The sequence below is a fragment of the Brassica napus genome, chromosome C1 (assembly GCF_020379485.1).
Source record: "Brassica napus cultivar Da-Ae chromosome C1, Da-Ae, whole genome shotgun sequence".
NCBI classification, from domain to species: domain Eukaryota; kingdom Viridiplantae; phylum Streptophyta; class Magnoliopsida; order Brassicales; family Brassicaceae; genus Brassica; species Brassica napus.
The window spans coordinates 47,544,867-47,570,654 of NC_063444.1; the positions used below are offsets into that span (position 1 = coordinate 47,544,867).

The 25,788-nt window shown below is 35.4% G+C and overlaps 4 protein-coding genes and 1 pseudogene across 4 annotated transcripts; 2 read left to right on the top strand and 3 right to left on the bottom strand.

The window, feature by feature from the left end:
- Nucleotides 1-1,299: 1,299 nt before the first annotated feature.
- Nucleotides 1,300-4,448, bottom strand: LOC106417902 (protein trichome birefringence-like 1). The gene is made up of 4 exons (XM_013858620.3): nucleotides 2,878-4,448; nucleotides 2,242-2,435; nucleotides 1,997-2,155; nucleotides 1,300-1,917 (listed from the first exon to the last, which is right to left on the bottom strand). The coding sequence occupies exons 1-4, from the start codon at nucleotides 3,727-3,729 to the stop codon at nucleotides 1,548-1,550; spliced, it is 1,575 nt and encodes a 524-aa protein (XP_013714074.2). The 5' UTR covers nucleotides 3,730-4,448; the 3' UTR covers nucleotides 1,300-1,547.
- Nucleotides 4,449-6,439: 1,991 nt separating this feature from the next.
- LOC106417750 lies at nucleotides 6,440-12,668 on the bottom strand (annotated as a pseudogene).
- LOC106417537 (glutathione S-transferase T3-like) lies at nucleotides 10,890-11,660 on the bottom strand. The gene has a single exon (XM_013858328.2). It carries the CDS (start codon nucleotides 11,658-11,660, stop codon nucleotides 10,890-10,892), a length of 771 nt encoding a protein of 256 aa, XP_013713782.2.
- A 2,386-nt stretch (nucleotides 12,669-15,054) lies between the features above and the next one.
- LOC106417536 (zinc finger BED domain-containing protein RICESLEEPER 2-like) lies at nucleotides 15,055-16,495 on the top strand. Its single transcript, XM_013858326.2, has 3 exons — nucleotides 15,055-15,336; nucleotides 15,427-16,225; nucleotides 16,428-16,495. Exons 1-3 carry the CDS (start codon nucleotides 15,055-15,057, stop codon nucleotides 16,493-16,495), a joined length of 1,149 nt encoding a protein of 382 aa, XP_013713780.1.
- A 7,493-nt stretch (nucleotides 16,496-23,988) lies between these two features.
- On the top strand, nucleotides 23,989-24,811 carry LOC106418496 (calcium load-activated calcium channel-like). The gene has a single exon (XM_013859219.3). It carries the CDS (start codon nucleotides 24,080-24,082, stop codon nucleotides 24,665-24,667), a length of 588 nt encoding a protein of 195 aa, XP_013714673.1. The 5' UTR covers nucleotides 23,989-24,079; the 3' UTR covers nucleotides 24,668-24,811.
- Nucleotides 24,812-25,788: the final 977 nt, after the last annotated feature.

Consider the following 25,788-nt stretch of genomic DNA (forward strand, 5'->3'; position numbering starts at 1 on the left):
TTTTTTTGTTCAAATGACCGATTCATTAGGACGTGATTATAAATAGAGTTCTTGTTGAATGGGTGTCTATGTAGTTCCCCACGCAAATATGCATGCATCTTTATTTGTGAAGTAGCTTGAATTTCATGAAAAGAAAGAAGCTGAAATTAAACTAAAAACATCACTGAATCGTATAAAGCGGTCCCTTTTATTTACGCTCAACACACAAAAGTGAATTATAAAACCCTTTAACCAAAAAAAAAAAAATCAAAGAATTACATTATTTCTCAAGAAATACATAACTAAACGAAACTTATATAGTCTCAGTTTATTATGCCCCCCCCTTTGGTTGCAAGATTTCTCTCACGTGAAAGACTTGACATTGTTCCTTCACCAGCAACATTTTTTTTTCAATACAAACTAAGAATAATAGTTTTAGTGCTAAAAAACTATGTACCTCCTCCATTCTTGTCGATCTTTTAAGGGCTGAGCCAAAGAAGACGAATAGGAGTGTGAGAATATGAGCTTTTTTACTTGCTGGAAACTGAAGAATGTGAAGAACAAAAGAGAGAAGGAGAGAATAATTTCATATCACTTGGTTTAAATGCAACAGCTAGTTCTCTTATCACTTGGTTTAATATGGCTGTACAAAGTCTTCTTGATCTCTCCTTTTGAACAGTCGCAGCAGCAACCACAATACTACATGTATAAATGTTCATATATAACATCAAATAGAATAAGTTAAAACAAAACTGTAAAGGTAAGGAAACGTACTTGTCAACGCCATGACCAGTTTATCGCAGTTGAATAAACAATAGGTGTCCATTTGAGGGAACGGAGCTTCTCTCTACAAACACAAAACATTATTCCAATTGTTCTTACCACACTGATTGTTCTTGCTTAATTATCACCAGGTTTGCCACTCTTGGTGGGTTTTATCGAGCTTTATCATGACCAATAGAGTACATTGGATTGACAAATCAAAGCTTGTAAAGTTCATCTTGGACTGTCAGGTTTTTCTCAAACATTGGTTTATAAAGCTCACATCTCTTTAGAGTCTTTCCTGAGTTTCAGGTGTAATTTGAATAAGATATGGAGAATGGACCTGACGATGCTGTTGATATCTTTCACACTTACTTTGGAGTTGCAGGTGACTAAAATTTGCTTCTCATTAGTTCATACTGTTCAGGTCTTCAAAGCTAAAGAGAACTTAATGATCCAAAACTGTGTGCAGGGCTGGAGTATCCTGGAGTCAAACCAAATTGATCCTGCCTATGCTTTGCCAGTCGATGTCATCAACTGGATTCTTTTAACCAAATGATTGCTTCCATTTCCGGTTCAGTTATGATTTGACAAACCTTTACTATTAAATTGAGTAAAATAAAAATTAACCATTTACAATCTAAAAACTAGAAAAGTGATGAGCAAGGCACTAATATGATTCTCACCTCTTACTTTCTCTATGCCTTTGAAAACATATAATTGCTTCTAAGTGTTTCTTTTCTTTTCATCCATTGAAAATATATATAGTGTATTTCATCTAAAACAAAAATCTGATTTAACTCCTCCTATAGTAGCCCTTTAGGTTTCCGCCGTCTGTTGCCACGGAGCTGGTCGAGCTTTACCAGCATCTCGGCATAGAGAATCTCGTTCCAAGAATCAGGTACACCTGGGAGGCACCAGTGACTGCAGTCTTGGTGCAACAACGGTGATTTGCTTTCTTCTGCAGTAAATTTCTGTTTCCTATAAACAGACGGGTGAGCATCCTTCCTGTAATCTGTTAACCTCGTGATGTTGAGATACGTGACCGGTGTCTTCATTCCCCTTAGAACTCTTTCAAGAATCTCCATCTTGGAAGGGTAAGGCATTAGGTATGCCTCGTTCTTGATCGGTTCTGTTTCATCATCGCACGCCCCTCCCGCATTCCATCGCCCACCACTGCATGCAACCAGACCAAACCCATTTATTTATTTTTTTAAACAGAATCTTAAGACTACCATGAAAGAACTGTACATACCTGAAATGTGACAGGGAGAATCCGCGGAAGAAGACAAGAGACTTCTTTGGATTCACATACTTATCAACCCATCGACCCCAAGTAGTCAATGCTTTTCTAAAAGCTTCATCAACGTTGAGTTTCGGGTAAACAGTGCTTCTTTCTTGAAAATAATCCTCACTAATCAAAACCATTTAAACACCAAAAAGCCAATGAGACAAATCCTCCATATAAAAAAAAACAAAAAATAGCTGACAGAACTCTACCCTTTGGATGTTATGTCATCAGTCCACCAAGCTCCGGTATTGAACACAAGTACATCCGCTCCTATGTACTGCTTTGATGAGCTTCCCATCATATCTAGACGCAAAGTTTCCTTCTTCGTCCCGCTCTTATCCGTAACTTCCCATTCTCGAACCAAGAAAGGAGACGCAAAGAACTCCACAGTGCAATTATATTCCTATCATATCAACCACACAAATCAAGTCTCCAATAACAACTAGGTAGTCAAACTAGGCCTGCGTTGATAACCGAACCGAACCAAATTTTTTTGGTTAGTTTGGTTCAATTCGGCAAGTTTATAAAATACTTCGGTTTTCACTTCAGTAATTGGTTAGCTCGGGTTTTCAAAAAAAAGCTAACTAAATTAATCAAAAATTCAAATCAAAATAACTGACAAACCGAACTAACCAAAATTACCCTGAATTTAAAGAAATTTTAAACCAACATATAATTGAAACCAAAAACTTTGATTAGTTTCGGTAAAAGAAGTTGAAAAACCGAACTACCTAAACCGAACCAAACTCTGTTCGGTTCAGTTGGGCAATATTTTGGTCGAACCGAACGACCCAGCCCAAACTACCCGAACCCGCAGGCCTCACCAAAACAGATTGCAAACTTACTTTGAAGACCAAAGTGTACTCAGCTTCCCGACGAAACTGATGCCTTCCATGAGCTTCAAAGACTTGTCTCTCATCTTTAACTGATCCTTTAAGAATACAAACCAAAGACTCCCACATGTTTCTATTCAGCGAGTCTCCAACGAACACGAGCCTTCTTCCTCTAATCATCTCCAGCAACTTGCCTCCGTTCAGCCTTGGTAAAGTGCATTCTTTAGGTTTCCACTTCAGTTTGTAAAACTCAACGTCTGGTCTTCCGTTGGTTAAACAGCTAAACTGTTCGTCGATGAGATTACACGTGCCGGGTTTGTAAAGCGGGTAGGATTCGTCTTTGACCCATTCTCCTTCGAAAAAATTGCAGTCCTTCAGAGACTTGATCTCTCGTTTAGCCCCTGACTTCCTACTTTGTTTTCTCATCGGAGAAGAAGCACTTGAATTCACGGACAGAGGTGCTTGTTTGTCCGAATTTCGAGCAGTATTGTTGTTAGGACATAAGTGTACACTTGCATGATCCCGTGAAGCGTTGTTTCTAGAAAGTGGGTTTGTTTCATTACCTAGGGGAGGCTCAAAGGTTGTGTTTATAACAGCCGGAGTGAGACTTTCCGGCGTGGTTGCTTGTAATGTGATGTTACTGGACGCTGAAGTCACGGCACTGACATTAGGGAGGATATAGGAAGAAACTGAATTAGAGACAGTGATGAGAGAAGGGGCGAAGGCTAAGTAAACAGTGAAGGCAACAAAGGTTACGACGAAGGCGTAGACAAAAGTAGGCACGGCGGAGAAGAAGCTTTTCATTTCGGCGGAGATGGCTGCCCCGCCGAATGTAGGCACGTGCTTGACGGAGTCCGTGGCCATGGCGAGAGGAAGGTGCTCAGTTTTTTTTTGTTTGGCACGTGAAGAGTCTCTCTGTTGTCAGAGAGAGACAGAGAGAGATTAGGAAGATTGAACTTATTTAGAAGAGAAGGCAATGTGTGTGTTCGGTAAAGTGTCGAGTGTTTCTGTTATATTACACCCTTTGTATTTGGAGTAAACTACGAGAAGGCAATTGTTTTTTGTTAGGTGGAAGCAGGTTTAGAATGTTGAGATTGTGACTTTTCTACATTTGGAATGTTGTGATTGTTATCTTTAAAAGCATTTTCTGGAATGGAATGGTGACCAAAAAGAGATAGGAACAAAGGGGGCTTATAGGAGGCTTATGATTTAAGAAAATTCTAGTTTTTGTTCAAATCTCCTCTTAGTATTTATAAAAGTTCTATCAAATCCACTATTATTGAATTAATCATTTATTAAAACTCTTTCAAATTTCTCCTTATTGGAAAACAAAGATTTCACTCATAATATTTATCAAGAGTTATTGGAATTATTAGATAATCATCTATATATTAAAAGATAAGCATTACAACATTTTAACTTTGACACGTGTCATCAATAAAATGTTTCTTAAAGTCTCTAAAGAAATATGTTGGTCCATTAAACATATATTATATACTTCTACTTGGACTAACCATGAAATTAATTAACAATCTACAATTATTGTTTTTCTTTCTTTTCTTAAATAAAATTTACGGAATTACCAAACGTGAATAAAATATATATTTGACAATTAATGATTTTAATAATAAAGATTTGACAACAATTCACATATCTTCATTATTTTTTAATGTTATATTATTAAAATAAATTAAACAATCATATTAACCATATAATAAAAAATAGATTTTCATATATATATTATATTTTGAATGTTTAAAAATGACTATAAATAACGAAAATTGTTAAAACTCTCACACTGAAAATTTTATGATCTATAGTTTAAATTTTTTGTTATAATAAAATATAAATGATAATAAAAACCATATGAGTAAAATAACATTTAATAGATATTCAAATTAATATATATAGGCTTATGAATGATATAATTATGGTTATACGGACAAAGTTCATATTCAACAATTATTAGAATATACATTTCATTTCGTGCATGTGAACGGATAATCACCTAGATGGTATTTCAAAATAAATAAAACAATTATCTTCCTTCCTCACTCTCCAACGATGGTTGAAACAAAACAGAGACAAATATCACAAATTTTTCTTACACATGATTAAAGTATGTGATCTTGTGAAAGAACCTCCTACCAATTCTCTCGAAGAAATGCTTCTTCTCTTGCCGAAACTGACGGACCAACGATAGCTTGTGGAAGAATCAATCTGAAACTGTAAACATCGTCTTCTAACTTTGATATTTGCTATTTCCTGATCAAGAGAAGTTGTAACGTGAATGCTTAGTATTAGGGATAGTTCACTCCCTTTAGCTAGGTTATAGAGGGAGACCAAAATGACCAAAATCTACCAAATTTCTCATCAAAATCTCTGTTAAATCCTTAAATCTAAATAGATTCAGCTAAATTCTATCATATATGAAATCTTTTAACATTTTTCCAAATCTCTATTCCAACAAGCTCCACAAAGTATTTGTGTATGTGGCTGTTTAGTCTGGCGCGGAAGCACGAAACCGACAGAGGTTATAATCTTCGAAATTTGAATTTTGGGATCTGATGTTAGAAAATTAAATTATTTGGTGAACGATGTTTAACTAATTTATTGCTAGTTTCAATAAATATGATAATTGTAAAGTACTTAATTTCTGCCCAACCTACAGGTTTAACAAATTAATGCTAATAATTAGCAAGGCATCAGGCTCATATGCTTAGACCATGTTTATCCATGGTTATAACTGGGTTTCTTAATGCAAGAGTCCCACCAAAACTTTTAAAACCGATCACAAAAGTAAGCAAATAAAGATCGATCTTTCTCTGTTTTTATCACTGTTTGCGGACTTCACTGACACGTGGCGACCCGCGATTGGTTCGGTTTTAAATTAATTTTTTTTTTCAAACTAAAAAAAATAATACTAAAAACAAAAAAAGTTACATATGGTTCCATGTCTGCGTTGAACATGCTCTTACATATGCTCTTACATGTCAAATTGTGGGGTTTATAACTATATCTTTTGAGCATAGATTATTTCAACGTAGTTGACCTGCAGTATTATTACACTGGAAGTTCTTGTCCCATCTGAATTTAATGATTGATAGAATACTGATAACAACAGTTTTAACATAGATCGGTGTGTGCCATTGATCTAAACAATCTCAACAAAAGTAGGGTCGGCGCAAATCAGATATAATTTTTTTAAGATATCCATTCTACTCCGTACAGATAATCGATTTTCAGATTCAATTTAATCTGTAACTTTTCAGATATCTGAAAAATCTGTATTTTACGGGACATGAATGTCCGATTGATCCGAAAAAAGAATAATAAAAAAATCTGATATAAATAATAATATTTTATTACGATTTTTTTAAAAAATTACCTATTATTTAAAAAATTAATAACTAAATAGTTACTTTAAAAATATTATAAAATTTAGAAAAAGATATAATTATATATATATATATATATTACAAATAGTATTTGTGATTTGTTTCATTTTTTTACGGATATAATATTTTAGTTTTTTGCTTGATTATATCAAGATTTTTCAGATCGAAACAAAAAATCGAATCAAAATTTACGGATAATTGTCCATTCCTAAATAAATATAGAAGTGAGCAAATAGTTACATGAAAATGCATAAACAAAAAACTTAGAAATCATACATTTGCGCTGCTTGTCACTAGTCCCCCTTGTTTTGGAATTGAAATCATAACCATAGATAAAAGCAATGCTGGTTTTGTTTGTTTGAAAATTAGAATCACATATCATATTCCAAACCCAAAAACAGCACGGATCATGTGGAATATAAGGTCTCTCCATCCTCTCTCCGTGTTTTCCACCACAGTCGCATTCCCGTATGTCAATGGAAACCCATCAGATAACATCAAAGGAGCCAATATCGAGCGAATAACTCTTAAGTATATTTGCTTAACAAAAAAGAAGAAAACGAGCGCATGGACAAACAAATAAGCTCCAAATGCGCAGCAAATACTAAGAGTCAATTAGAGGAAATGATTAACATAGATAGTCAAAGACGTTTGGGCGGCTAAGATATTTAAGATCCTCTCTAATCTCTAATAGTCCAATGGTTCTCGGCCTGTGCGTTGAGTATTCTATATCATATACTACTAACCAATACAGCACACCCAAATTCCAAAGAATCCATTCACTAAAGCAAAGACTTAATGAGTCGAACAACTACATACATCAATTCGGTAAGTGAGACTAACCTATCTTCTTCAGGAATGTCACTGGGTAAGATTAACAATGGTGACTCCTGGTTCAGGTTCCTCGAAAGTGATTCTCACCTAAAATGTCAAAGCAAAGAAAGCCAACACATCAATCGCAACCAGATCCAAATCAAAGCACCATGTTTCTGAACCACAACAAAAACAATCAGTAAACCAACCGTTAAATCAAGACCATCAGGCCTGCTCCCAAACCTCCACTTCTGAACAATCAACTTCCCTTCTTCCAACTCCAAATTCATCCCAGTAACCGACCCATCAAACAAACTAATCGCACCACTCACATCTCTACTAATCTTGGCATTACTCTTGAGTAAACCCCTTCCAACGATTCTCATCCATCAGAATCTCATACAAATCTTTCACTCTACAACTAAACTTCTCGGTCATACTAATCATCTTAAACCCTTCCTTCGTCTTCCCCTTCTTCTCTTTCACTACCTTACTCTCCTTCGCATCAGATACAACCGGTAAACCACTAGACTTCTCCTTTGCCTTTGGCGCAACCTTCTTAAACTCCAACTCATCCCTACACGGCCCACCTCTAGCCATCGCCTCCACGTAAACCCTAACCTTCTCCTGAACAACCACCTTCCCTTTTGTCACCATCGCTTCCTTCAACGTCTTCCCAATCTCCCCGTCGTCCTTAACCGAAACCCTAACATTGAAATGTATATATTTCTCAAATGTACACATCAAAGTTTAAATACAAGTGGAAAGCTAAAGGAAACTTAACCACCATAACCACCTGTATATACTAAACCGGATTAAACCTATATGTACCGTAATATACTAAAGGAAACTTAACCACCATAACTACCGGTACATACTAAACCGGATTAAACCTATATGTACCGTAATATACTAAAGTAAACTTAACCACCATAACTACCTGTATATACTAAACCGGATTAAACCTATGCCGAAATATACTAAAGGAATCTTAACCACCATAACCATCTGTATATAATAAACCGGATTAAACCTATATGTACCGTAATATACTAAAGTAAACTTAAACCACCATAACTACCGGTATATACTAAACCGAATTACACCTATAAGTACCGTCTAATACCTAATCTCTGGATTCTCATCGGCATTCTCATCGGAGATGTACGGCATCTCCACCAACCCTTCCGCCTTCGAGATCGTCTTCCTTCAGAGTCCTTCGCCTCGCCTTGCCACGATAGAGAGACGTTGAGCTCGTAGCCGGGGATGATCTTCCCCTTGCGCACGTTCACGTAGGCCTCGCCTTCGAGCTTCTCCACCTTGTTGATTTTGAGGAAGAGGTTGGACTCGCCGGAGAGGATCACGGCGTCGGAGAATTGGTTGTTGAAGAAGTTGCGAGACCATTCGAGGCAGTTTGTTTCGGCCCAGTGCCAGTTGTGGACGTTGGTGCCGTCGGGTCTGTCTTCCACGATCCATCGCTTGTCGCCTTCGACGAACTTTGCCATGTCCGTGGATTTGAAATTGCCTACTACAAGAGAGGGTTGATTGAGCTTTCAAGTACTGAGAGCGAAGCAGAGAGGTCGAATTCGATAAGATGTGGTTCTCTACTTACCTATATGATGAAGTAACGCAAAACGAAGCCTCTAGACAATTTTTTTTCTTCTTCTTATAGCAACTCCAATGGTGGGTATGGAATCCTTAGTTATATTATAATTTCTTTTTTCTTCAATAGTTAAGGACTTTTAACATAACCATAGGTCCAATTGTGTTATCCAACAAGGAGTACTTTGATTTTTTTTTTTTTTAATCTTAAAAATTTAAAATTTTAAAATTTGAAATTTAAAATTTTCATTTATTGAAAAACAAAATGTAAACATACAATAATTAAACATCTTCATCATTACCAAACTTGTTACAAATATTTTGAATCAAATCATATTTCAATTGTCTATGTATGTGCGGGTCACGCACACGACTTCGTATGTCAAGCATAGTAAGGAGATTTGAAGGCTTCAGATAATATGACATATCCACCTGTGAACTTCTACTCGACTCTCCTTCTTCAAACTCTGATGTATCATACTGAGTGTATCCATTGCGTTCATTTTCTACTATCATATTGTGCAGTATGATACATGTTCGCATAATCATCCCTATTTGTCTCTTGTCCCACAAAATAGCCGGGTTTTTCACTATTGCAAATCGAGTTTGCAAAACTCCAAAAGCACGCTCCACATTTTTTCGGATTTCTTCTTGAACTTTAGCAAATAATTCTGCTTCAGGACCTTGAGGGTTTGAGATAGATTGGATAAATGTTTACCATTTTGGATATATGTCGTCTGTGAGGTAGTACACCAAATCATACTGGTGCCCGTTGACCACATATTGTACCCTTGGAGCTCGACCTTGTAAAATGTCATCAAAAACAGGAGACCGATCGAGGACGTTAATATCGTTTAAGGTACCTGGAGGACAAAAAAAACGTGTCATATCCAAAGATCTTGTGAAGCTACAGCCTCCAAGACAATGGTTGGCTTTCCTGATCCACGTGTGTACTGTCCTTTCCAGGCGGTTGGGCAATTTTTCCACTCCCAATGCATACAGTCGATGCTTCCTATCATCCCAGGAAAGCCGCGTATCTCTCCAATATCGAGTAGTCGTTGAAGATCCTCTAGAGTGGGCCTTCGTAGATACTCATCTCCAAATAACTGTATTACACCTTCTGTGAAATTGGTTAAACATGAAAGTGTTGTGCTTTCTCCAAGTCGGAGATACTCGTCAACGGCGTCAACAGCACAACCATAAGCAAGCATACGAAGAGCCGCCGTACACTTTTGTAGTGGAGATAGACCTAACCTCCCAGTTGCATCTTTTCTTTGTTGAAAGGAGGGAAAATTTTTTGAGAGGCGATCGACGATACGCATGAACACCGCCTTGTTCATGCGGAAACGTCGTCTGAATAAATGAGGCAGAAATGTAGGATTTTCACTGAAGTAGTAATTCCATAGACTTCTGTGGCCCTCTTCGCTGTTTCGTTCGACATATGCACGTTTGGTTTGTTTCTTTGTTTGGTTCTTGACGATGTTGTTGTATGTGTCTTCAAAATATTCATCGACAGCCTTATCCAATGCCGCATTCAATCTTCGATCGACTTCATCTCCCATACTGCCAAAAAAAAAAATACTAATCAGGTTTTAGAATAATTTTAGAATAAAAAAAAATTACTAATCACGTTTTAGAATATAAAAAAAATTACTAATTTTAGAATAAAAAAAATTACTTGAAGTAGAGGAGAGCTTGGAGAATGGTTGAAGTGTCTTGAATTGTTGGTTTTATTGTCGTGAATTTAGAGAAGTAGAAGAGGAGGAAAGATTGGAGAATGGTTTAACTTTCTTCACTTGTTGGTTTTATGTTCGTGACATTTATGGAAGTAGAAGAGGAGAAAAGCTTGGAGATGATACAAGGGAAGTTTGCTTCAAAGCTTGGAATAAGAGGAAAGAGATTTCATTGATGAAATGATACAAGGGAAGTTCAAATTACAAAGCAACAGACACTGACTTATAAATAGAAGTTCAAAATAGAAAGCAACAACAAAAACAAAGCAACCCGTGACACATACAACCCGTGACACATCCAACATACAGAAAAAGCAAACGAAATGACCAGTGACTGAAAAAGGAAGGGACACCATCTTTTGTCTTCATCTTGCACATGTCTTTACTGATCCTGAAACAAAGCAACAACCAAACGAGTCAGTAAAGTAAACAAAGCAAAGTAATAAAGCAAACAAGTTAATCTAAAGCTAACAAACCATCAAGACAACATTTCAGACAACAGTTTTGTTTTCAGTGCTAATTCCATATCAGACAGTGGCTCAGGCTTTGCAAGCAAACTTTCAAGCAAACTTTGCCTTGAGATTTGCTTTTTAATGTCCACCAGCCCTTCAAGCTTGGTTAATTCTTCATCTTTTCCTGTTTTCTTCCTCTTACCCGCAGCCTTAACCCATATTGGTCTATCTTCTGGTTCTGCAACCGAAGTATCCGCGGTTTTGCGCTTATCCTTGTCCTTCTCCTGATAGGTGGAGCACCATTTCACATCATGCCTAAGCTCCCTCCACGCATGTTCCAAGTTGAACTTCATGTTCTGGTCACTGTTGAAGATATCCAAGGCAGCCTTCATCACATCGTTGTCATTTTGACCACTTCTGTGCTCCCTCAATGTCGTGTCGTAGCAGCCAGCAAACTTGCAGACCAAATCATTGATCCTAGCCCATCTTTGCTTGCATTGCCCTAGTTCTCTTGGCACTGTCCCAACGAGAAGAGGACTGGAGTTGTAGTACTCTACAATCCTCTTCCAGAAGGCAACACCTTTTTGTTCGTTACCAACGATTGAATCTTTGCTAGTGTTGAGCCAAACACCCACCAGGATTAAATCCTCCTTCACAGACCACTTTCTCCTCTCTTTGACACTTGGTTCTTGCGGAGTTTGGGTAGGAGTTTGGGTACTAAACAATGGAGTCTCTGCAGAGTTAAGGTCAACTGACCCTTGGCTCGCTAAGAGATTAACAAAACTAGAGCTTGCCATTTAAGATGAAGTGTGATTCTCTACTAGTATTCTACTAGGATTAAATAAGAGATTCTACATTGAATCCTAGTAGAAAACTGTCTTATCAGAACAGCTACAAACAATTTAATGAAGTTTTACTATCCAAAATGCAGTTAGGGTCTATTTAATGAAGTAATTTTTTCCTAACTACACAGTTACCGACAGTCCTATCCGTTTCAATTCTAACAGCTATGTTCTCTAACCAGGAAACTATTGCGGTTGAGTTTTAAGACTAACCTCAAGTTCAGAAACCCGCTTGACCAACATTTTAACATGTTCCTTAACAGACATAAGACAAACCAAAACACATTGGTTAGAAAGATAGTAGAAACACAATTTTTATGATACCGAAAAAAAAATAAACTCACCTTAAGTGCCTCTCACTCTCTAAGAAGGTTCTCATGGCGGAGAACTTTCAGTTTGAGCCTCTCAACCTCTTCTTGCACACCAATAACCCATGGTTTCCTGTAATGCAGACCGTCATTCTGCCAAAGGGAAAAAAATTGTCAAATAGCAAACATATAACCCGTAATAAATGAAAGAGATAGAAACAAAGTTCATACCTCGAAGTCTTTGCAGATGAAGTATGTTTTCCCAGGGAGGTAGTCATGTGTATCCTCTTCATCTACAATTTCCTTCGTGATTGATCCACAGGGGCACAGTTGGGGAATCCCCTGCAGCGAATTTGATACGAAATCAACCCTTTGGTAGTATGCTTTGTGTGCTTTCATATCTCGCTGTTCTTCATCCATTTCAGAACCTGCAAAAAAAAAAAATTCAAATCAAGAACCAAAACCTTAATCGATTGTGAACTCAATCGATTAAACCTCTAATCGAGACGATCACAACAAACAACCGAAGCAAAAATGAAAAAAAAAACCGAGACGATTCTTATTAAAAAAAAAATTTCAAATCAAGAACCAAAACCTTAATCGATTGTGAACTCAATTGATTAAACCTCTAATCGAGACGTTAACAACAAACAACCAAAGCAAAAATGAAAAAAAAAACAAACCGAGACGATTCTTATTAAAAAAAAAAATTGAAATCAAGAACCAAAACCCTAAATCGATTGTGAACTCAATCCAGAACCTCTAATCCAGACGATAACAACAAAGAACCGATGCGAAAATGCAAAAAAAAAATCAAACCAAGACGAAAACCCTAAATCGATAAAAATCCCCAATCTGATTTCAAACCCTAGATTTTATAAAACACCTCAATCGAACCCTAAAACGTGATGAAATCAACATGCATAAACTCGAGAAGGAAAAAAAAAGATTAAGATCGGATTTTACCTTCACAAGTCGGGATCGCAAATCGCCTCTCTGTCGCCTCTCCTTCTCCTCTGCTTTTTTTTCGGGTTCGAGATACAATGAGGTTGGGTCCCGTGTTTTTTCTCTCCCCTAACGAGAGACAACACAAAACGGACCAATCAAAGTGTGCAAGCACGATAAGGACTTCGGTATTTTAATCCTTAATTAAGGATCATCCTTAACTTTGCCCTCCTCTTTTAATATTTCTTTAATCAAAAAGCATTAAGGATCTTTCCTAAGGATTTCCTGATTTATACCGTTGTACATGCTCTTAAAACGCTTTAGTAGAGGAAGCGTCTAGTCTCCTTCTCGTATTTCCTTTTCTATGTTTTAGACTTGTCTGTTAACTTTTTTTTCTTTTTTTTTCTTTTTTTTCTTTTTTTTACGGCGTCTGTTAACTTTCTTTTTAGTTGTAACTATGATAACACTATTTTTTAGGCCTGGTATTCCGAACCGAACCGATCGGTCCGATCCGAACCGAACCAAAAACGTCGGATATCGGTTATGATTCAGAAATAACAGAGAAATCGATCGGTACAAGTTTTCAAATATATCGGTTTTTTCCTCGGTTCGGTTCGTGATAACCGAACGGATAACCGAAATTTTAACCTAACTATGTATGCCTAACCTAAGTCATCCTTAACCTAAGTGCCGACAAACCTAAAGTCGTAAACGGTTTACCCTAATCGCCTCTCTTAATCTCTCTTTCTCAAATACGATCTCCGATCAATCCTTGTCTGATTCTCAGACCAGACCAATTTCTCTTCTTCCTTACATAATTTGGAGCACAAGGTAGAAGGTTAGTTTTCGTATATGTCTTCTCTTCTTTCTAAGTTTATGTGTAAATCGAATTTAGGGTTTGTGACTTTGTGTGATAATCGAATTGGGATTTTAATTGTTAGGGTTTGTGTGTGTGTCGCTTAATGAGTCAGTTATAGTTTATCAATTTATCAGCTTTGGTTAGGAACGATTTCTGTTGATTTTGAACAGAGTTTAGCGAATGAGTTTTCTGAAATAGCGTATGATTTTGTGTTCATTTGGTTCGTTTTGTATATATATTTGTCTGATCTTAAGTGTTTATTTTCTGATTGTATTTGTAGATGTCAGCTTGTGAAGATAATGGTAACTTCCTCGCAGAAGACGTTGAAGCATATATAGATCAAGGTGGGGGAAAGAAAAGATCTGCTTCTGAGAGATCAAGCACTGATATGCCTCCTGTTGCAAAGAAAAAGCAAGCTCACAGAGCAGAAGTTTGGCAACATTTCATTCAAAGAGAAGATGATCCAAGCATCAGCAACTGCCATTATTGTGCCCAAGGGATTGGATGTGACTCGAAGAAGAGTGGGACGAGTGCGATGAAGAATCACATTGCTCGATGTAAGATGTACCAGCTCTACAAAGAATTTGGAAAACAGCAGGTGCTAGGTGGAGATAGTAGTGGTGTATTGACAACCATTAAGTATGATGCTGCCTTGTTTAGGAGATCAGTGAATGAGATGATAGTGCTGAATGAGGAGCCATTTTCTTTTGTCGAATCTGAAGGGTTTAGGAGGTTCTGTCACAACGTCTTGCCTATGTACACAGTTCACTGCAGGAGAACAACAACAAAAGACATATTTGGAATGTTTCTAAGGGAGAAAGCTAGCTTAAAGCAGTTGTTTAATTCTGAGAAGCAGAGAGTGTCTCTTACCACCAATATTTGGGTTGCTCCTACAACATCCTACAGCTACATGGTCGTCACAGCTCATTGGATTGATCGAAACTGGAATATGCAGAAGAGAATCATCAGCTTCAAACCTATCACGGATCATAAAGGTGACAATATTTCTGAGCATTTGAGTCTATGTCTCTCTGATTGGGGAATATAGAAGGTCTTTACGGTTACAGTAGACAATGCTAAGGCGAATGACAAGGCCCTACGGCTGTTTACAGAAACATGTAGGGAGATAGGACCAAATGCATTAGTTAAGGATGGTGCATTGTTGCATATGCGTTGCTGTGCCCATATTCTCAACTTGATAGTTAGGGATGGTTTATCTGAGGTCAAAGATAGTGTAATGGCTATTAGAAATGCTGTGAAGTATGTTAGATCATCGGGTACAAGATTGCAGTCGTTTCAGTTAAGGGTGCTGACAAGAATGGTTAGTAGAGGGAGCTTGTCTTTGGACTGCATAACTCGTTGGAACTCCACATATCTCATGTTGTCTGCCGCTTTGAAGTTTAAGGTTGCTTTTGAGAAGCTCAAAGCCGAAGACATGTTGTATAATGATTATTTTCTGGAAGAAGAGGAGAATGGACAGAAGAGAGTTGGACCTCCTACTACGGAAGGGTGGGAAGAGGTGCAGAGGTTAGTGAAGTTTCTGAAAATCTTCTTTGGCTGCACTTTAGCGTTCTCAGCATCGAAGACAGTCACGTCCACCATTTGTTAGAATGAGATTGTGATTATCGAGAGGAACTTGATTGCATTGAGCAATAGCAAAGATGGGATTCTACAGATTCAAGCAAAGGAGATGAGGAACAAATTTGAGAAATACTGGGATGGGCTTATCAATATGAACCCACTGGTCATCATTGCAAGTGTGTTCGATCCAAGGAACAAGATGCAATTTGCTTCTATATGTTTTGATAAGCTGTACGGGAAGGATAGTCTGGAGAGTGGTCATCTCAGAACATCAATCAGGGCACTGATGAAATCGTTGTATGAGGAGTATGTGAGCAAGCTCGGCTCTTCATCTCAAGGTGATAGTCTCAGCAACGTTATTGATAATGGGGAAGGTGAAGTTGGAACCATGTTTGATATCTCTGATGACGATGATGAAGACTTTGAGAGGAGAGATTCTTTGTATTCAAAGATGGTTTCAGAGGCAGCAAATGAAGAAGGAAGCAGTGAACTTGACATCTACTTGATGGAAAAACCAGTACCACGAGGCTCAAACAACTTCGGCTTGGATTACAATGTGTTATCTTGGTGGAGGAAGAACTCTTGTAAGTTTCCAATCTTGTCTGAACTAGCAGAAGATGTGCTAGCTGTTCAAGTCTCCTTTGTTGCTTCAGAGTCAGCATTCAGTACAAGTGGTAGGATTTTAGATCCGTTTCGTAGTTGTCTGACTCCATACATGATTGAAGCTCTTGTCTGCCTACAACAGTGGCTTCGAAACAACATCCAGGCTGAGAAGGTTGCAAGCTTGGTTCAGATGTTTGAAGAACTCGATTTTCATGAGTCATTAGGTAATCATTTAACTATTTTCCTTCAATTTTTATATGTCCACAGTCATATATTCCTAACTGCCTTTGACATTATGTAGAGTCTTTGCAAATTCCGAGTGAATCCGATCATTAAAGGTAATTTGTTGCTCTATTATTTGTATAGTTTCTTGTAGTTTGTTCTTCTCCCTGTTTTTACTGATTTTCTTACTTCATAAACTTGTAGGTTGGAATGTCGAGGAAGCCAAAACCAACTTAGCCTATCACTCTCTTTTGGACAACTTATCTTTTTGAACTTCATGAATCTATGTATGAATGTATCTTTCAAAGTCTGATATTTGCAAAAGAAATATAGATTCAGATTGTTATCTTTTTTTGGATTTTCATGTTTGAGAGTGATCTCTTTTAAATGTTTTAACTTGGTGAATCGATTATAAATTGGTTTTGATGTTGGAGATTATTTTTCCGTTGTTGATTGCATGATTATTTGATTTGGCAGGTGAAAATAGAGGCATAACCGAAACAACCTTAGGTAACCGAAACCCAACAGTAACCGTAAATACCCGAAATTAATCGTGTGATCCGATTTTTTTATTGAAAATGTTTGATTTCGATTTTTTTGGAATAAAATCAAAAATCGGAAATAACCAAAAACTGAACCGAATTCAAATTCGGTTTTCTTCGGAGTTTTTTCCAAAAAAAACCGTTTAACCGAAAACCGAAAAATTGGTTCGGTTCGGTTTCGGAAAACCGAAATCGCAGGCCTACTATTGTTCTATTGGGTTGAATTCAATTATTAGGATTTCAATCGGGATTTAGGGTTCATTGATTAAAAGAATACTATTGTGTCATGTGGATTGGGCGACAATACTTTTTTTTTTGTCAACTTGGGCGACAATATTTAGAACCCAAAATCCATACAAAAAAAGTTGATTCATCTGATTTTACGAAATATTTAAATAATATGATAATTCGGCTTTTGGATAAGATTCTAAACTCAAACTAATATTAAAAAATTAAATTAAATAAATTTATTAAATTTTTATGAGAAATACCAGAGGATAGCACTAATTTTATTTTGTCACAAATATAGACTCTAATGATCAAAATGACCAAACTGTTTCATGAAAGAGGTAAATATACATTTATACACGTATGGTTAACTAATTCAAACTTTAGGGTTTAGAGTTAAGGGATAGAGATTTGGGATTGAGGTTTAAAATTTTATAAAATAAAAAATAAATGTTAAAAATTTAAAAATAAAAATTTTTAAAATAGTTTCAAAAAATATTTTCGAATTACAAAAATAAAATTTGAAAAAAAAAGAAATTTCGAAAAAAAAATTCAAAAAAAAATAATTTTTTATAAAAATTTCGAATTTGAAAACATATAATCTAAAACTATAAATTTTTTTATGATTTTTTTTATTTTTTTACTTTTTTTTATTTTTTATATATCCAGTGTATTAAGGTCTTTTTACCTATTAAATAAAACATTTTGGTCATTTTCCTCCCTGTGGTCTATTTTTGTGACCAAAACTTGAAAATGATCAATTTAGGAGAATTTCCCAATTTTTATTCAGTTTTCATGATTTATATATTTTGAATATTTTATAAATTTTATAAATTTGAATTATTTTCATACCAGTTTTTTGGTTTTAAGTACTTTAAGATAATTTGGAATTGTGTATGTAATGTTTTACTAGATAAATCTAAGATTTCGAATATTTCAAATACTTGTGTGTTATGAAATAACTTATAATTTATAGTATCGAGAAATTTAAATAAGAGTAGAATTTAATACCCGTAGGAAGCAAATAACACTAGTATAAGGGAGAGAGTTTATTATAAGGAAGAAGAAGAAGATGTAATGGTTCTTTGATTATAAACTCTTGTTCTTGTTTTTTGGTGTACAAAAGAGTGAGATGAGTGATGGTATTTATAGTGAACAACAATACATAAAATAACAAAGATAGTGCTTAATTTGGTAAATGAGTGGGTGATCATAGTGTTTGATGAGTAGATGATCATAGTGCTTGAGTTGGTAAAGGAGTGGATGATCATAGTGCTTGAGTTTGGTAAAGAAGTGGATGATCATTTCAATGCTTAATTTATAACACTCCCCCTTGATCATCCATCTTGTATTACGTGGTGCCTCGTTAAAAACCTAGTCATGGAAAACCCAATGGGAAAAACCGTAGTAAAAGTAAAAAGAGTACAACTACGTAAGCTCCCCCTCGAATGAGTAGTCATAGAACCTTTAGAACAATGATAGATTTTCATCTCTCAAATTGTAACATTCTCTTTGGTTGTCTATCTTTTGTATGTTCTTTGTTGTCTCGTTAAAACCTTGTCATGGAAAAACCCAATGGGAAAAAAAACCATGATAAGGAGAAAGAGTACAACCACACTTACTATCATATTTCTTTCTCTGGAAATAATATCTTCAGGATATGCATTCCAATCAACTCTCTTCAGAGAATTAAGCTTAAGAGAATAAACTCTATTCATTTCTATTATGATATCTAGGGCCTTTAGACTTCTTGTCCATAATTCTCTTTTGACTTAGACAATAGTTTATTGGTCTATTTGGATTTCAAACCAAATTTCTTACATATAATTGTATAGAAATTCGTCTCGTACATACGAATTATTCATTTGTAACTATAGAAGTTACTATTATGATTTTCTTTCTTTTCATATGAAATTACATCTTTCAGTAATGAAAAAGATTAATAATTTTCTTAAATAACACTCTTACGTATGGTATTTCAGGACCAAACATATACGAGCGTCTTAAATAAAATACTTTAAGGATCTTTATGATAACATCTTAGTTTTAGATCTCCAGTTTAGAATACATAAAACAATATAGTATTGTCAAGAGTTTTCTTCCAAAATATAATTTTTCTATAACTCTTCAGGAGTTTTGATTATATTCAAATCATGATTCTATTGATTTATAATCTCTTGATAAATACAAATGGATACATTTGTTAACCTTATAATATTTCATATATTCCATAAAATAGTTTGTTTCAATTCGATCGAATATGCAGAGTTCCCGGGAACATGATTTTGATATCATCAATCCTTCATGGATTATACTTTCAGGGATTAACATTTTTCAAGTGGATTGTTTTATTCAAGTTCTTCCTTTATTACCAGACTATAAGGAACTTGAAACTAGTTGCATCTACCATATGAAATTATGTCTCTTCACAATCAATTTCATATTGATCCTTCTTTGTGTGCAACGGTTCATTTACATCTCACTTGTTTTACACCTTTTAGTGTATGGACTACTGGTCCAAATACTTCTCTATTTCACAAGAAGTTTATATCTTTGTCTATTGCATCTTTCTGATTTGGCCAATCATTTCTTTGTGTACACTTTTCAATAGACTTTCTTTCATGATCCTCTTTCTCATTTATTATATCAACTGCTACTTTGCATGTATAATATCATCGACGTCAATTTTCTTATCGGTTCCATTTTGTTTCATACATGACATAACTTATTGAGATCTCTTCATTTGTCTCAGGTACCTGAATTTTCGTCAGTCATGTTTAATTTCTCTTCTGGAGATCATACAAAACTATATTGCCTCGTTTTGACCATTATCAATATATGCTCCTTTTTCATTTACGAGGATTTATCTTTGGAACCAATCTGTCTACCACGCTGCAGGCGTGACTAGCAGTTTGATATTGTTCTTGTAGAACATTTATTCTTATTGGAGCATTTACAGCTGGTATATGTGACTTGATCACTATATTTATATGGGTCGTGTCTGGCAACTGCTTTAGTAAGTTTTGAAATGAATTATCTTTTGGACTTCTATTTCACATTGTGTTTAGCCCGAGGATCAATGATAATTCATTTCAACTTATTTTTTTTCCAGCTGTTTATTTTCTCCCCCTTATGTTGGAAGTACTAACTCACTTTTAGAATTCATGTATAGCCTTACTTATATTTTTCGGGGATGGCTCTGGATTCTTAAGTGTCAATAGAGATTTATATCCAACATATATTTCCAACCTCATTTGAAAACACATCTTCATTTGAAGCTCTGTGGCGGAGCAACATCCAACATTCTTAGATGAAAATGATTGGTTTCTGATTCTATACCAATGATGGGGAGAACTAGTGAATATTTATTGGCTTGATGCGAACCATTGTTGCTCAAAATGTTTAGCACTTATCTCAGTGAATGTGCTATAGTCGTTAAAGACTTTAAGAAGTGAATTCACCAATATTATAAAAATGCATAGTGGGTGATCAGTCCACTAACATCTTCGTTATTTATGCCAATATCTTATTTTGGCTGGTGAAAACCATATTACCCTTTTATCTTATGGGTAAGCAACATATGTCAAATCATTCGGAAGAATCTTCTGGTTCCTATGCATATGACCTTTAAGTATATATTCGCATTATTAATGAACCAAAATGGTCTAACTGATTCATGCCAAATGTAAACTTCTAGTTTACTATACATTTATCTTCATTATACTAATCTTTGTGTAGTACAATATATAAGAGGCTGTAGATATTTTCTCTAAAATACTTATACTGCTTTGAGAATTATTTCTGATTGAAATGTATATATCGTTTCGTTTGCTTATTGTCTCAACATAAGTGTCTCAAAATCTCATGGATTTACTTTGAGAAAAATTCATCAATCTTAGTTTTAGTGTAAACATAATCTTCTGGATGTTTGACTTATCATAAAAAGTGAGATTCTTTAACTCTTCCCCTCGAGATGATACTACTACAGGTTTATCAATCTCGAATGTATCTCATTTTCTTAATCAACAACATATCCTACATGGGTTATGTATTTTTCGTAGATCCTTTTAACTTTTGATACTTATAAAAATACAATACCTTAAGAACTTTAAATTGCACTCTTAAGAACTTTAAATTAAATTTTTATGTGCAGTAATACTATGTATACTTCTGGAGCATCATATATATCCTCTTTTTAAGCATTCTATAAGTTTTACTACGTTGTATTATACACACAATAAATTTTCTTTCATCTTCAGATGAAGTCATAATTTCTTTTCTTTATTACCATGTTTATTTTCTCAACTTTAAGTGAGAGTATGAGTTCTATAAAGAAACTCTTTGGACCTTGACCTCATTTATGCTCACGTCTAAAACCACTATTTATGAGTTTTTTAAATGTCATATTCTCTTCAGGAGAATGAATCATAATCAACTAGACGTGATTTATCAATAGATATTTTTCAATATATATGCATCATAAAAAAAATTTCTTGAAGAAATTTTACTTTTAAACTTAACATCCAACATAGTTGGCTTTATTTACCGACTTCAGGTCTTGTAATCTTTAAATGCAAAATACAAAATGAGCTTTAGGTAATCACTTCAGGTGATAATACCTTTTTTATATATATTATCTTCCAAAACTTATGGATCTTTTAGAGTCAAGCTTTAAACTTAAAATCCTCAATATAAATGGTAATAAAATCAAAATATTTCAAATATATATAAATATGTATTAACAAAGGTGTCTTATTATATCAGAAAATAAATAAAACTTTCATAGTAATTATTATATAGACTATATTATTACTCTCATGCTTTTTAACAAAGTTTAACCTATCAATCAATTTAATGAACAAATTTATATCACTGCCAACTTCATGCAAATTGATTTATCTAATCAAGTTTGTTAAACTTGTATATAAAGCATAAAAATACTTATCTTATAAACAGAAGTATATCGGCGATGAAAGTTTCAGCTGTTCACGTTTCTGAATTGGCTGATAACTTGTACATATCTTTCCGAGAGAATACACAATCCTGAAAACTTTAAATTTTGCTCATATAAATATGGCCATTACATTAGTAAATATCAACATATAATCCAAATTCTTTTATGATATTAGACCAAAGACTAATCGACCACAAAACTAACCGATTACAAATAATTTCTTTTATGATGTAGACCATGAATCATAAAGTATGTTTCCTTAATACCATTAAACCATGAAGCATATTAAAGTATAATAAGCAAAATTTAATTCATCAAATAACTATTATTCTTACATATAGACAAGCGTTGATATATATATATATCATCGTCTAAAATGACTATATATATATATATATTTAGAATTTCGCAATTTTAAAATGAACCATTTATTATGAACTTCATAATTTAAAAACCGTTTACATTAATCATACAAGCAATTACAAGGAGAAGCGATGTAAAGAAAATTAAACCGATAATCATCTTAAATTCACTCGGAGTAAATTCTCCATCGAATAAACCATAAATAGAAACACAAATAAAAATGGCACATAAAAACAAAAGTGCGCGAATCATCTTTCTTGAAAAATCGGAGGAGAGCGATTTTGAAATTTTTGAGAGAAGATGAAATGTTTTGGATGATGAAATGAAGTGAAAATGAGTTGTATTTATAGATGAAAATTACTGTTCATGACCGTTGGAGAAAGGGGAAATTTTTGAAAAAAATTCTTTGTGACCGTTGGGGTTAAATCGAGTGCACCAAAAATTAGTCCGAAAATATCGTATTAAACGGTCAATCAAATCTATAAAATTTCATAAAAGTGAAAAATTATGACAATGAAATATTTATGTTATATGACAATAAATCATGCGACGGCTCAGCCGATCAATGCATAATATCAAATAAATTATACGGCGGCTCGGCCGACCAATTAATAATAAACAGAATATAAGGCGGCTCAGCCGACCAATAAATAATAAACAGGATATAAGGCGGCTCGGCCGACCAATAAATAATAAACAGGATATAAGGCGGCTCGGCCGACCAATAAATAAATTAAATTACTAGTAAATAATATAGGCGGTATTCCGGCCATTATAACATGATATAAATAATAGTAGAGGCGGTATACCGACCATTATAACAGGGTATAAATGATACAAATAAATTTTACCGAATCGCAGAGTGATCGTGCTGATAACGTGTTATGAAATAACTTATAATTTATAGTATCGAGAAATTTAAATAAGAGTAGAATTTAATACCCGTAGGAAGCAAATAACACTAGTATAAGGGAGAGAGTTTATTATAAGGAAGAAGAAGAAGATGTAATGGTTCTTTGATTATAAACTCTTGTTCTTGTTTTTTGGTGTACAAAAGAGTGAGATGAGTGATGGTATTTATAGTGAACAACAATACATAAAATAACAAAGATAGTGCTTAATTTGGTAAATGAGTGGGTGATCATAGTGTTTGATGAGTAGATGATCATAGTGCTTGAGTTGGTAAAGGAGTGGATGATCATAGTGCTTGAGTTTGGTAAAGAAGTGGATGATCATTTCAATGCTTAATTTATAACATTGTGGATATTTTTTAGATTATTGAATAAAATTGAATACCAAATAAATTCTGCTTCAAATCAAACTTAGAAAACCTTAATCAACATAAAACCCATACAACTAATGAGTTTGGTACAAACTTACCAAACTTTTTCAATTTGAAGAAATATTAAAAAAAAAAAAAACTTACCAAACTTTTTTTCCCTTGCTTATTCTTTTATGTGAGTAAAAACATACATCTGCATGATAACACGGTTTACACTATTTGATATGTACAGTGTTTATGCCAATTTTGTTAAAAAATTGTAATTTGGGTTTTGTGTAGCAAGGAATAAAAAACAGCTGGGGTAAATTCTGAACATTCGAAAGGTATTAGTTACAAGTTAAAACTAAAAAGTATTTCTAAAAGTCCCCTAAAGTTTTCCTTATTTACTTACTTTACCCTCTTTTGACTTTTATTTTATACAATTCCTAATCAGATCTCTCCAGTGAGAGAGAGAAACAGAAGCGAGAGCAGAAGAAACTGAATCCCAATGGCGACGACGATCCCACTCTTCGCTTCCTTCAAGTACGCCGACAGCTTAACCGTCGTCGGCATCTCCTTCTGCACCGCGCTAGTCTGCGAAGCCATCTCGTGGATCCTGATCTACCGCACGAGCTCCTACAAATCCCTAAAATACTCAATCGACAAAGCCGCCAAGAAGCTCGAGACCATGAAGACCGAGAACCCTTCCTCCAAGCTCACCATCAAGAAGTCGAAGACCAAGAAGATCGACCGCGTCGAGACGAGCCTGAAGGAGTCGAGCCGAGATCTGTCCCTCTTCAAGTTCAAATCCGGCGCCGTCGTGGCCCTCGTCCTCTTCGTCGTCTTCGGGCTGTTGAACTCGCTCTTCGAAGGTAAGGTCGTCGCGAAGCTCCCGTTCCATCCGATCGCGATCGTGAAGAAGATGAGCCACAGGGGGTTGAAAGGTGATGATCCGACGGATTGTTCCATGGCGTTTTTGTATTTGTTGTGTTCGATTAGTATAAGGACGAATCTGCAGAAGTTTCTAGGGTTCTCTCCGCCGCGTGGTGCTGCTGGTGCTGGTTTGTTTCCCATGCCTGATCCCAAGACTAACTGATCCGTTAGTTTTGATCATTGTTCTATCCTTTTGTTTTAAACAATTTAAAGTTCTGATGATTATGTTTTTGTTTGGATTCGTCTTTATTAAATTTGTGGCGTCTGTCTCTGATAAGATACAGTAACAGAATCAGCTTCTTTGTGATCTTCTCAGCTTAGAAACAAGAATCAACAACATGCTAGCGAGCTCGTTCTCTAGATATGTTTCTCTTTGTTTCGATTGTTCTACTATACTTTCAAGCTCAGCTTCTCTTTGATCTTTATCAACGAGTGCGGCTTCGTATGATAGTTCACGGTCTTTGCTTATTGTTAGTTCTCTCTTCAGCTCCGTCGTCAACGAGTTGTCTTGTTCTTTTTTCTTTAGAACGCTCTCTCTTCCTCCGTTGTTCCTGTTTTGTTGGTACGCTGGGGAATTGGGCTCTTGTGTGTTGCTAGGTCAGCTGATAGTTTCTCGTTGTGGTTCATTAGCTTTGCAACTTCTTCGGATAGTGCCTTGAGCTCGACTGCAGCTGCTGATGCAAGACTTTTTGCATATGAGCTCTCTTCTGCTAGTTTCCTATTATGGCGTTCTAGTTGCTCCTTGGATTCACTTAGTGCCTTAGCTTTTCTAATGTTAACATCAATTTGGCGCAGTTGCCAAATTCTGAGTTGATTGTGACATTGTGATTTAGTCATTTGTTTCAGAATAAATCACTTTTTGTTTAATTGTATTATTGCTTTTCTTTCTTTTTTTCCCTTTGCATTTCAGGTGTATGAACACAAGGAGCAGAGGTCCAACAAACCTAGTTTCAAGAGTTGAAGACATTAGAGCACTTGAGAGGGAGATTGCAATACAGAGAAGAGAAGTAGAGCAACATGCTCACTTGCAAAGGTTGGGGTTTGATATAGAGAATCTGTCTCAAGATGGTGATGCCCAAGGAGGCATTGATCCAAGAGCTGATCACTTTCGACCACAGCGCCAGCCACAACATCCACCGCGCTAAGCTTGTGCCATTGGAGCCTATGATCAACCTCACATTAATGGTCATAGGTTGGGAATCAGACCACCACTAGTGGAGAACAACTTTGAGATCAAGTCAGGGCTGCTCAACACAATAGAGAACAACAAGTATCATGGCCTTG

Bases quoted from the DNA above. Each gene is read 5' to 3' on its own strand.
- LOC106417536 (XM_013858326.2), top strand. From the start codon at position 15,055: ATGGCTATTAGAAATGCTGTGAAGTATGTTAGATCATCGGGTACAAGA. The intron at 15,337-15,426 runs GTGCAGAGGTTA...ACCATTTGTTAG, and splicing joins CTACGGAAGGGTGGGAAGAG to AATGAGATTGTGATTATCGA. The intron at 16,226-16,427 runs GTAATCATTTAA...ATAAACTTGTAG, and splicing joins CGATTTTCATGAGTCATTAG to GTTGGAATGTCGAGGAAGCC.
- LOC106417537 (XM_013858328.2), bottom strand. From the start codon at position 11,660: ATGGCAAGCTCTAGTTTTGTTAATCTCTTAGCGAGCCAAGGGTCAGTT.
- LOC106418496 (XM_013859219.3), top strand. From the start codon at position 24,080: ATGGCGACGACGATCCCACTCTTCGCTTCCTTCAAGTACGCCGACAGC.
- LOC106417902 (XM_013858620.3), bottom strand. From the start codon at position 3,729: ATGGCCACGGACTCCGTCAAGCACGTGCCTACATTCGGCGGGGCAGCC. The intron at 2,436-2,877 runs GTAAGTTTGCAA...TTGATATGATAG, and splicing joins AGTACACTTTGGTCTTCAAA to GAATATAATTGCACTGTGGA. The intron at 1,918-1,996 runs GTATGTACAGTT...GGTTGCATGCAG, and splicing joins TTCTCCCTGTCACATTTCAG to TGGTGGGCGATGGAATGCGG.